Below are 12,778 nucleotides of genomic sequence, written 5' to 3' on the forward strand. Positions count from 1 at the left end.
TGAAGGTTGTGACATATACTCCATTTTCCCACCTTTGTATGGTTTATACCTGTACTGTGAGGTGGTTTATTTGTTCTTATAAGCAAACCCTCACCCAGATTCTGGTGTAAAATCCTTATAAAATGTATTGGTTAACCAAATTTCACTTTGGGATGAGTGCACGTGTGTGTGTGTGTGTGTGTGTGTGTGCGCGCGCGCATGCGCGCGTGAGTATGAATATGTGGCTGTTTCTGTATGTGTTGGTGAGTGGGTATGCATGTGTGTTCTGTATATGTGGTTAATAGTTATGTATGTTTCATTTATCCAAGTAGTGTTCTTTAATACAACATAATTCAAGACAATATGTAAGCATTTTGATAATTTAAGTCCCTATCACAATCTTAGCATTTTCCTTTCTATTTTGTAATGTAGCAGAACTATACAGAGAAGGCTTTCCTATAATATGCAATACATTTTCTACCAATTTTTTCTAAAGTGTTATTACCAAGTCTGGAATTCAATCACTTGTTAATTTTGTTATAATGTCTTTATGGGAACCAATGATTTACTTGAAAGGCACAGGCATTTTAGAATTATGAATTTAAAAGAGATTATCAATAGCTTAGTAAATTATAGATTATTCAGATCTACACTCATGGAACAATATATGGCCACCCTGTATTTTGTCCATGAGAATGACACAATAATCATATAAAGTATTTGAGGAATAGACAGATGAAATCATATATTTTTTCAAGTTACAGTACAGTCCTTAATATTGCTCTTAATTTATAAATATGACTAAAATACTTATCATTTAAATTTTTATTCTCTATTCAGTGTTCCTTTGCCCCATGTTAAAGTCTACTCTTAGCTTGTATGCACATTCAAATAACTGGATCTCTCCTTTATCATCAGATAAATTTCAAACAAAGGTATCTCATTTTAAGAATTCATATAACCTATGAAATATTCAGTGCAAAATTCATGAAAATTAATATTGGGAATTCAGATTCAAATTATATATGACATATATATATATATACATATACATATATATATATCCCAGTGAAATTTTCAAATTATATCAATCATTATATATACTAATAAATTATGAGTAATTATAAAATTTCAAAATAATTTCAATGTAACATAATAATATTAATTCCTTCTTTCTCTATATAGCTTCTACATCTTTTCAATACAAACTTCTCCCAAATTTGCCTTTGTGTTTTGATAATTCACTATGTATAGTTAGTGATGCTTGACTGTGCAAAGATTTAGGGCGATTTACTAGACAGTGTACATTCTAGCATAAATCATGTCTTCAAAAAGAATGAGTCTTCCTTCCAAATGCCCTCTCTACTACTTATAGTTTAAAGTATGTTGGAGGATACCTAAAGAAGATCCCCGGAATTTAAGGCAGTGTTTTCAATTTTTGATATGTTGGAAAGTTTGTTTAGCAATAAGACTTTCAAGAACCACATCCTATCATAAAGATAGAATTCCACAACATTTCTAAGTGATTGGTCCTCCATTGCTCTGCCTCCTATGCCAAGATATATTCCAAGCCTTGATGATGGAGATCTTTTACTTAAGGTGGAGAGTCCAAACTGTTACTCTTTGTAGTTGAAACCATTATGCACATCTTAACTGACTTCTATTTATTATACAAATAATTATTTATAACTAAGTTTGAGAGAAGATTATGTCCTCAAATATAAACATAAATACAAAGATACACATTTTAGGGAATGGCCATTTAGCAAGAGAACAACACATTTTTGTGGAATTGTTTCTATCCTAATCCACTAGACTTTCAGCAGAATTGCAATATAAATCACAGAGTATATTCATTATGATCTGTATTCAAATTGAAACAGAATTAAGTGAAACCATCATAAATTTTTATCATCCCAGGTCCTAGAATATCATGTTACAAAGATAATTAGTTAATTGTTACACACACACACACACACACACACACACACACACACATATATATACACATTTGCAGATCTAAAAAAATATAAAGGGATTCCTTCTTAATACCTATATATATATGTACTATCCCCATGGTAATATTTTTTCTAGAAAAGAAAAATAAAACAAAATTATTACAGATAGGTGAATAATACATGTAATTATTTGCAAAGTCAAGTGCCAATTTATTAGATACCTAAAAGTTTTATAATAACAGCAAACTGTCATTAGAGGTATCAAAATGTCTGATTACACAGTTTGATCCAATAAACTGAAGTCCATATCATGTGTTAGGATTTTATTATGCAGCGTATGCTCTACATTATTTATCTGATAGCAACTTTATATTTCAACAAAATACTTGATGAGTAGAATGCAGCTTTTTGAAAATGTAGATAAGTTTGATATACTATTTAGGTGGTTAAATTTAACTCACGTCGTTTCCTGAACTTGTAAAAATAATTTTTCTGTGGTCTTAATAAAATAATATAGCACTTTGGAGCAAAAATGCAAAGAAGCAGCCCTGCACTTGAAGCCAAGATACAGAAAACTTCCACGGCAACCATAGTCTTTCCTTTGGTGCTGTGGTAGACAGGGATGAAAGTGATCCAGACACTACAGAACACCAACATGCTGAATGTCAAGAGCTTGGCTTCATTGAATGTATCAGGCAGATTCCTGGCCAAGAAAGCTACAGTGAAACTTGCTAGAGCAACAGAGCCCATGTATCCAAGGACACAGTAGAAGGCAATCACTGAACCTTTGTTGCAAACAATAAGGATGTGGCCATGTACCATATGTAGATCAGCATCAACAAATGGAGGAGAAGTTCCCAGCCAAATTCCACAAAGAATCAGCTGAATTATTGTGCATATGGGAATGATGTATTTGGGTGTGCCTGATTCAAGCAGCCACCTCATTCTTCTTCCTGGGACAGTTATCTTGAATGCCAGTATTACAATAACTGTCTTAGACAAGATAGTAGATGTAGCCACAGTGAACACAATGGCAAATGTGGTCTGCTGCAGGATACAGATGGCCATAGTGGGATGACCAATGTAAAGCAAGGAACAGATAAAACAAAATATGAGCGAGATGAGTAGGACAAAGCTGAGAGTTTGGTTATTAGCTTTGACTATGGGAGTATCTCTATGTTTCAGGAAGACAACCAACACAAGAGATGTAAGGACAGAGAAGCATAGAGCAAAACCAGCCAGAGCTTTACCCAAAGGGTCTCTATAATCTAAAATAGTCACAACTTTTTGGAGGCAGACTGTATGGTCTTCATTGGCATATTGATCTTCTGGACACTTCACACACTGATCCATGTCTAGTATTGAAAGGAAAGTATCATCAGATATATTTATTTCTTATCATTTACAAGAAACAGTGACTTAATACATTAAAAAAATTATAGCTAAATTAGACTTGCATCTTCTGCTATATGCAAAATTAAATGTGGAGGTTGCATAGTATTTGATCCAAATTCTAATGTTTATCATCATCATGCAAGGTTTTGTTTTTAATTATCATCTATATTCAAATTGTTTATGGTTTACTTCAAAAACTCATACCGTCACATAATTTTCATGTTTCATCAATCACATATCTTAATTTTATCATTCATGAAAACAAACTTTCGTAATTATATTATGCTCTATATTATGGAAAAAAATTAAAATGGGCTGTTTCCATATATCTTACTCTTATGGATCAGCAATTCATTTGGTCTACATGTGGTCTCAAGTTGATAGTTGGAAAAATAAATGATAACCACCGCATATCTTGGAAAGCAATCTATATTCAACATGTTTTTAAAACATTTTAATTCCTAACTATTTTCCAAATATTTTTCTTTACACACACAGATGAGTATAGTTCTTATTCTAGGAAAGGGCCAGACACCACTAGAGAAAATCATAGTAAAATTAAGTGTTTTGGAGTCCTGATCTACAAAATTGATTTCTCATTTAAAACTTAAATTTCCAAAGAAGGAGTTTACAGATTGTCACAGTTTGTAGACAAAAATTTGATGTGAGTTTATATGATCACTAGTAACACCCATAAAATCTCAAAAAAAGAGTCTTAAATGTAAGGGAGGTGAGATAAAAACAATAAACATAACAAAGTGGAATAGGCCCCGGGCATGGTGGCACACACCTTTAATCTCAGCACTTGGGAGGCAGAGGCAGGCAGATTTCTAAGTTCCAGGCCAGCCTGGTTTACAAAGTGAGTTCCAGGACAGCCAGGGCTACACAGAGAAACCCTGTCTCGAAAAACCAAAAAATAAAACAAAAAAAAAAGGAAGGAAGGAAGGAAGGAAAGAAGGAAGGAAGGAAGGAAGGAAGGAAGGAAGGAAGGAAGGAAGGAAGGAAGGAAGAAAGAAAGAAAGAAAGAGAAAGTGGAATAGGGAAAGATTATCTAGCAAAAATCTTACATAGGGAACTGAAGACAACCAGGGAATATTGAGATACTTTCCTAGAGTAGAGGATACCTACTAATTGTCCTTGACTAACAAAATAGTCTTCACTGCAAACACACAAGTAATACTATACAGAACAATTTATTGTTCTTAGAAATATTTTACATATAGAAAATCTTTGACTGGAACATCAATTAAAAATATTGGTCATATATTTGAAAGACAATAAAGAGTGTTGATATTATAAGAAGGATAAGAAAAGGTAAAATTATGTTATTGTATTATAATTTTGATAGTAAAGTAGCAAATGAAAGTACTGATAATGTCAAGGAAGACAGACAGCATGAAAAATTTATCATCTGAATTTTCTACATGTAAAAATGAGATAATCAGTTTTGTGATTCAATTTATGAATTTTAGCAAAGCATATTTCCTCCATTGTTTATATTTTCTGTAAGATTTGACAGTCCAGTGCTGCCAAGGTTGTAGTATTTATTCAGAAATATCTACATAATATTCTATTTCTCAAAAAAAATTCTTGAAAAATATACTACACAAAGGCTTAAAACATTTTCTGCTTGTATCCTTTTAACTTTTACTACACTGTATTCTGTTTTCTTTTCATTTTAACTGAATCAAATTTAGCAATGTGAATAGTTGTGGTGTTTTTCTAGTACTGCCTGTGTATTGAATGATGTACATTTTGTTTCATTGTGTATTATTTCTTTGATTGTACTGAATAATGCTCTCTAAATTGGTGAGAAGTACTCAAATATGCCCAATTTGTATTTTTTTAAAAAGATCAGGTAGCATAATATACATATATATGTAGTCTCTCTCTCTCTCTCTCTCTCTCTCTCTCTCTCTCTCTCTCTCTGTGTGTGTGTGTGTGTGTGTGTGTGTGTGTGTGTGTGTTTGTGTATTATAGTACCTGGTTATATATATATATATATAATACAAAAAAAGGTCATCCTCTGCTCAACTACTGTCCATGCTTATCAGAACAACTGGTAGGGTTTCTGTAGACCCTATCACCCTATCCACATAAATAGAAAATGTACAGATTGCTCTTCATCTGGGTCCTGTCAGAAGTGGAGTAAAATGTATCTCAATCTTTGTGACCTGCCAGTGGATTTCTTTCCCCTTCTTGAGCTGCCACATTGGGCCTCAGCACTAGTCCTGCTTTGAACAGAGAACACATGATGGAGCAGTATCCAAGGGGGAGCTGTCCTTCTATAATGGGAAAGATAGGGTGTATGAGGGTGTTGAATTTGTAAGAATGGGACTGGCAGAAATGGAGGGATAGAGCATGTGACAAGACTGTAAAGTGAATAAAGATTAAAGTATTGTAAATGCATAATATTACTATTTTTAATAAAATTGAAAAGCACAAACATGTCATAATGTAGTAATATTTAGTATTCTAAAGAAATATTCAGGAAAAATATTGTTTCCCAGGGATTTAACATAGTGAGACAAAAATACAGTTCAAGAGAGAGAGAGAGAGAGAGAGAGAGAGAGAGAGAGAGAGAGTTTAAATTTTGAATAATAGTATATCTTAAGCTTTTTATTCCTAAACATGATATATCTTCTCCTTTCCACAAAGGACTTTTGAGAACTATGTAAATATATGAGAAAAAATCAATCTTATTATTTTGATAAATGATAATATTACTTGTCATGTTAGAAACTTCATTTTCTGAGCAGGGTTTACAATCAAAACAGCAGATGTCCTTTCCTTCCTGAGGGGATTTTCTGAGTCCTGGTCTGCAAGGCATAGTACATATTGAGGGTAGAATCTGTGAACAAAAATATGCATTATACAAATAAGGACAATATTCTAATTGACAAACATCCAGTTATTCACACATCAGAGATTCACTGAAAGACCTCGTTTAACACACATGTAGACTATCTAGGGCAGTGTAAAGTAAGTCAATAAATGAAGAAATACCGAGCATTTATTTCATGGTAAAACAAAAATAGACGATATTTTAGTGAATTGTGCTACATGTTAAGCATTAAAATTATGACTAAATTACCTGATCAATATCTGTAGCCCACTCTATCATTTCTTTAGACATATATATCTGTTGACCACTTGGAAGATGCTCTGAAAATCTTCCTATTTTCATTTTAAGTCCATAATCTTTTTGAAAATCCATGATATAGAAAACATCAAACTCTACATCCTGTTTCAAATTCTGGTTCATGTTGACTAAATCTCCAGCAGGATTTACAAATTTTAAGGTTTTCAGAATAGAGAACATCTAAAACAGATTTGTCATTTTAATTTCAACTGGCTTACACAATAGAATAGAAAATATTATGTTGAGGAAATTCCCAACTATTATTATCATTTCCAAAAATCTAACTTTACCAGAAGTATTCAGTACTAAATTCAAAAATAAGTTTCATAACAATGTAAATTTAGTTCCACTTTCTTTACCAATACAATTTTCTTTCTGGACTTGGTGCTTTAAAACCTACATTCCTGTTTTTTATTATTGGAGAGTAATGACACATTCTCTATGTTTTTTTTTTCTGCAATTAGTGTTATTTGATCACAGACAATGGAATAGAAAGTATTAGTAAGTAAAATTAATGGAAAAGTACTTGATATTCTTTGGGATCTATTTAGTAAACTGATTAGGAACTTTTAAATAATATAAAAGACAAGTCATTTCCTTGTTATTTAAGAATTTCATGAGAAAAAAATTAACTCATGAAACAAATGAGTGGTTAAAATATGTACAAAAATATATGACTTAGATTTTTAATGCTGTTTGGAATACCAATGTTGACTGTGTCATATTACATGCAGTAATATGATCTGCCACCTATGAAATAATACAGTATAGAACTATGTAAATTTATGTGCGACACTTCTTATTGACATGGCTTTAGACCATGTGTTTCTATTAAAGCATTTAAACATATAAATTCCATTTAGTGTAATACTCCTTACCTTCCAAGAGTCAAATTCCAGTTCTTTCCCAGCATTCTTTGACCATGTGTCTACTTGTTGCAAAAGCATCCCATGGAGTGAGTGGGCCACAGCATACATAGCGTTGTATATGTTATAGCATGTATCACTCATGGCTAATCCAAGTGGTGTCATGAATAACCATTTAAATACAGTTTTGGTGGAACAATTCTTGAGCTTCTTACAATTAGATGGTGGCAAAGAACATCTAAAATATGTCCACCATTGTTTAGCTAAGGAAAATTCACTACTGTAGTTTGAAGGGTGTATTCTTTGGATAAATTGTTCAAAGCCAGATATTTCGGGTTTCTGGTGTGAAAAAATGAAAGTCCCAGTGGACGCATATAGCAAGAAATCTCCTAGAAATGTGATCATATCAAGTTGTGATACGCTAACCCAGATTCTGAAAAGGTCTTGAGATTTCCACACAATGAAGGCATAGATTATGGGCGAGTCTCTGTATCCATAAACTATCACAACTTTGGCTGATGACATTAAGATTTGCTTATAATTCATATGTAACTCTGTAACAGCCAGGAACTTTCCAGTTTTGATAATAATAGCAAATGATAAACAGACAATCTTGTTTTGCATTTCTCCTCTAAATTCAGAAAGGAATTGAATTCCATGGTCATCATTTGTAACGATCACTCCTATCCAGTTCCATCTGAAATGAACTACTAAGGACACCATGGCTAGTGGTAGAAATGTGTCCTTGCGAGATATCTGGTGAAGATGAGGATATTGCTCATTATCACTCAAAGGAAGATGAAAATGACCACAGTAAAGCTGAAAAATACAGAACATTGTCAACAATATGAACATGATGGAATACAGAGGGATACTTGTAAGATCAGAGTGTGCTTGAGCAAAGTGTATTGATGCTCGAAAGTGTTTATTCTTCTTCTCATTATTACAATTGTATCCAACCTCTTGTGATTTTCTAAACAATACAAGTATACTGAGTTTTCTCGTATAACGTTTCACAATACTGCTGTCTCCCATTTATGATAAAGTTGTTTTGTTTGCTACAAAATTTATCTATGTATTTATGCTTGATTGATCATAATAAATATAAGCCCTTTATTTCCCTATTAAACTGCCTTCATACTCAGAAAATCTCACTGTGATGAGAAAATATTTCCTTAAAATTAATCCATCTTGACTTGACTTACCTCAGGAATTCTGGACATGAACAGGTATGGCCCAATGCTTGAAGATACTGCCCATAACGGTGCTGTAAGTACAATTAAATATCTTCTCTCATTTTTGCAGTAGTAATTAGGAATAAGATCTTCACTTTTAAAAAGAAAATCAGTTTTCTCATCATGTTTGTCTAGGACACACTCAATATTAACTACCAGAGAAATGTTGGGTAAAATATGGCAGTTCTTATTTATTTCTTCCAAGGCAAGATAAACAGAGAAAATCAAATGCCTGGTCTTGGGTGTCACCCTGAAAACAGAGAAGTAGAGAATATAATTCCTAAACCTGTACAAGCAAGAGCCAGAAAAAAAAATCCTTACATACAGAGAGGAAATCAACACAAAAATTGGACAGTTGCATACTGGTTTTAACTGACAGAAAACGGAATATACATAAGTTTACATTATATTCTATAAATACCTACAAAGTAAATTTCTGGTTTTTTTTTTGTTTGTTTTTTGTTTTTTTTTGTTTTTTTTGTTTTTTTTTTTTAATTTTATACAGCCAATGAACACAAATCATGAGGCTATCACAAGCCTTCATTTCCATGTCCATAATGGTGACATAGGTTATGGTTAGATGTAATGTGAAGAAATATCACATTTCATTTTCTCCTAAAATTCATGTTTATCTAACCTTAATTATGTTACTCAGAAAAAACTAAAACACAACTTTAAAACTTTTACTAGTAGTTATGTTAGCAGAATCTCTATTCATACTCCTAATACTATATCCACACAAGATTTCCATTTTGGAATTAAATTTGTATTAAGTTTAATTGTATCTCCAACATAACGTTCATGTTTTTGAGAGTACTAATTTATTAGCATTGGTCTAATGTTATATTATTTTGCAAGTAGATCACAAATAAGGAAGTTGCAACAGTAATTCAATATTATAGTTCTGAAAATACTGGCTCATCTAACTTTGCTGTCTTGTTTATAGTAATTATTTAAATGTCCAAGTATTGGTGACAAATTAACAGTGAATAACTTTATAACAATCTCTTTTGTTTAATCAAAATATAGCAAGAGAAACATACATAGTTTTGGAACCATATTCGCTATGTAATATAAAACGCTTTATAGGAAATTATATATATAATAATTCTATATAATCATTATATTATAATTTTATATATAATAATATTTAACTATATATAATTATATATATTTATACACACACATATAAATATACACACATATACTCACACAAGTATTTGTAAATGATCAGGACCACAGAATAACTTAAAAACTGTGTCATGTATGTTTCCATAAGTTATTTTCTACATAAAACGTTAGTTTTTGTTGTTTAAGTCTAGATAGAGAGTTCTTGCCTTGATATTTTTCTTATTAATATTAAGAAGAAATTAAAACACTTCTCTAGACCTCTTCCTTCTTAACCACCTGAAAATACATACAGTGAAAATTTATGGAGTTTAAATTGTTTGAGTGCTGGACATAAAACCTCACATACTTTTATAAGAGAACAATTAGACATATTGTCTCATTAGCTAGAAAAATTTGAAAGTAAATTTAATGAATTACAAAATTCATTTGCTTACATATGACAAGCCTTATATGAAATAGTATCTAGCTTATCACAGGCTTATGGGAGATGTACAAATGTGTTTCTTAAGATATTCTTGTTCAAACAACTTTCCGACATTCTTCCTCATCTATATCTGTGCATTTGGATTTCTGTTTCATCTCTTCCATCCTACAATTTATCGTGAATATTGATTTTTATTATTAAACACTCATTGTCTATATTATATCAACCCACGGCTCCACCCATTTCTTCCAAATATGTTGTTTAATCTAATCAAAAATATAAATATTCATCATCTCCATTTTTATTTTATTCAGATATATTCTACTTAAAAGTGAATAGAATCTTTATCTAAAAGTGGCAGTATCACTGGGATAATCTTTCTCTTTTCTCTTCTCTCTCTCTCTCTCTCTCTCTCTCTCTCTCTCTCTCTCTCTCTCTCACACACACACACACACACACACACACACAGAGCATATATATATATATATATATATATATATATATATATCCATTTTAAATATTATGTACTTGAAACTTTGAAATCTTTTTTAAAAAATAAATGTCCTACAACATTGTCGAAAAATTTTCTAAATTTCTTCAAATGAATTCTGAAATATAGTAACACAATTTAAAAAGAGATATTATATAAAAGGCATACCAACTTATATAAAGTACTTTCAATCCCCATAAATCCAAACACATTTAATGTTTTTAAGAAAGCAGAAATAAATTTAAATCTTGAATGAGTATAGTAGATGCAAATATACAGTAATAATGAGAAATAAAATTTTGAAATCTGTAAAGGACATTCTTGGTAATGGAAAATTATGTAGCCATAGTAATCCTCTCTCAAATTTTTATCAAGTATCACAGACAATATATTTTATTCTAGCACTCAAAAATAGAAATAGCAAATCATAGTTTGTATGGGTATCTTTCCTTGAAACAAATTAACAAATTTTCTGCTGAAATAAATAGATGCTTTGTGAGCTTCTAGTTGACAAATATGTTTCTGATATTAATACAAAAAATATATGGCAATGCCTTTGAAACAGAATGTTAAAAAAATGAAACAGAAAATTTGTCTTGTGAAAAAATATACCTCTCAGTTCTGACTTCAGCAGCAGGATTCACAGACCACACAATTTTGGAATTATTATAGATAGATTATTTGAACAAAATCTGTATATTTTCTTAATAATGTAACTAAAAATAAGGTTAGATATCCAAATGGCTGATGTGTAAGAATTGTACATCCATGCTGACAGATGAAACATTAGCAGACCAATAAAGACTACTATATTTTAGTCTCCATGAAATGAGCCAAAACAATGTTTGTTCCAAATTTTCTACTGTAAATCCAAAGGGGAAAAATAAGTTGGAAATTGTCAAATAATGGGAGTCTCTCTAATAGGAAGGTCAACACCATGGTTCATTCATTCAGCATTTACCTATAAATGGTAACTCAAAAATGAAAAACAATAAGTTACACATAAAACAACCAGAATTGAAACAATTACCACCATAGAAACATAAAATCAATTTTGGTTATCTCCTAGCAAGGGAGAGCCAGAAGACACATGGTATCATGATCTACATTCCAGCATCTCTATAATGCCTTGCCTCGTGTTAAAGTAAAATATGTAAATGAAGTGTGCACTTACTTCTTGTCTAGATTCCAACGGAAATAATCATTCTTCACATAACCATGTTTTGTGGAAATAGTAAAGAAACAATAAGTTTCTTTATCTCCTAGTTTATTTTCAGTGTCTTTTATTCTCCAAAAGCATCTGGGGTCACTCAAATGACCAAAATTAAAAGAAATCTTCAGAAGCCAGAAGACAGAGTTCAAGAAGAACATCTTTTTCCTGTCAGCAAGATATCTGCCTGAGTAAAATGCAGCACATACATTCAGATAGACATGCATTAACATTTTGTGAAACCATCCAGGTGCCACTATTTAATACTATACCTCCTACTAAAGGAGAAGTGCAATTTTCTTAGCAATATTTACTTTTTAGTTTCTTGTTTGCCTCTGGAGGATTCTTAAGCACTTTATGTCCTTGGGCTTGGCATCTGAGTTCTTATGTTCAGGTAAAAATAAGAGGTAATAACTTTCTTCCTGATTATCTTTTTCATGCATATCCCTTATGATTACATCCATATCAATAGATATGAACATCAGGCACAATTCCTCTTGGGCAAATTTTCCAACAAGTCTAGTTCATCAATCCAGTTTTCTGATGATCATTTGAAACAGTTAATTTAGATTACATCAGATATTCCAAATGAGCTTTACTAGAAATTATATCAATGGCTTTAACTGAACTCAATTGAATTCAGTAATAAATAAATTAACAATATCAATCAATGCCTGCATGTGTACCTGCACTTGCTGTTATTAATTTTATGAGGTGTCTTATAGGGTGGTTTCCTCTTTTTTTAATTCATAACTATAAATTGAATTACTTTTGTGTTAGTGTTAAATGGGATAATGAGTAATTTGAATTTAAATTTTTATTAACATAGTTTGGAAAAAACGGATTTTGTAGGAAATTTAAGGCTAGTAAATATTTTATTTTATTTTCTGAATGTAAGTTTAAACAACAACTTGAGTTCACAGAATATCATTTTTAATTAACCTCAAT

The 12,778-nt window shown here is 31.4% G+C and overlaps 1 protein-coding gene across 1 annotated transcript; it reads right to left on the bottom strand.

Annotated features, from left to right (window-relative positions):
* Positions 1-2,375: 2,375 nt before the first annotated feature.
* On the bottom strand, positions 2,376-11,991 carry Vmn2r74 (vomeronasal 2, receptor 74). The gene is made up of 6 exons (NM_001105187.1): positions 11,795-11,991; positions 8,537-8,825; positions 7,353-8,159; positions 6,427-6,654; positions 6,060-6,183; positions 2,376-3,292 (listed from the first exon to the last, which is right to left on the bottom strand). Exons 1-6 carry the CDS (start codon positions 11,989-11,991, stop codon positions 2,376-2,378), a joined length of 2,562 nt encoding a protein of 853 aa, NP_001098657.1.
* Positions 11,992-12,778: the final 787 nt, after the last annotated feature.

This window comes from Mus musculus, chromosome 7, assembly GCF_000001635.26.
Source record: "Mus musculus strain C57BL/6J chromosome 7, GRCm38.p6 C57BL/6J".
Classification (NCBI taxonomy): domain Eukaryota; kingdom Metazoa; phylum Chordata; class Mammalia; order Rodentia; family Muridae; genus Mus; species Mus musculus.

Coding starts and splice junctions, on each gene's coding strand:
- Vmn2r74 (NM_001105187.1), bottom strand. CDS start 11,991: ATGTTCTTCTTGAACTCTGTCTTCTGGCTTCTGAAGATTTCTTTTAAT. Junction 8,160..8,536: donor GAATTCCTGAGGTAAGTCAA/GTCAAGATGGAT, acceptor TGTATTTTTCAG/CTTTACTGTGGTCATTTTCA. Junction 6,184..6,426: donor GGGCTACAGATATTGATCAG/GTAATTTAGTCA, acceptor TTTTGTTCACAG/ATTCTACCCTCAATATGTAC.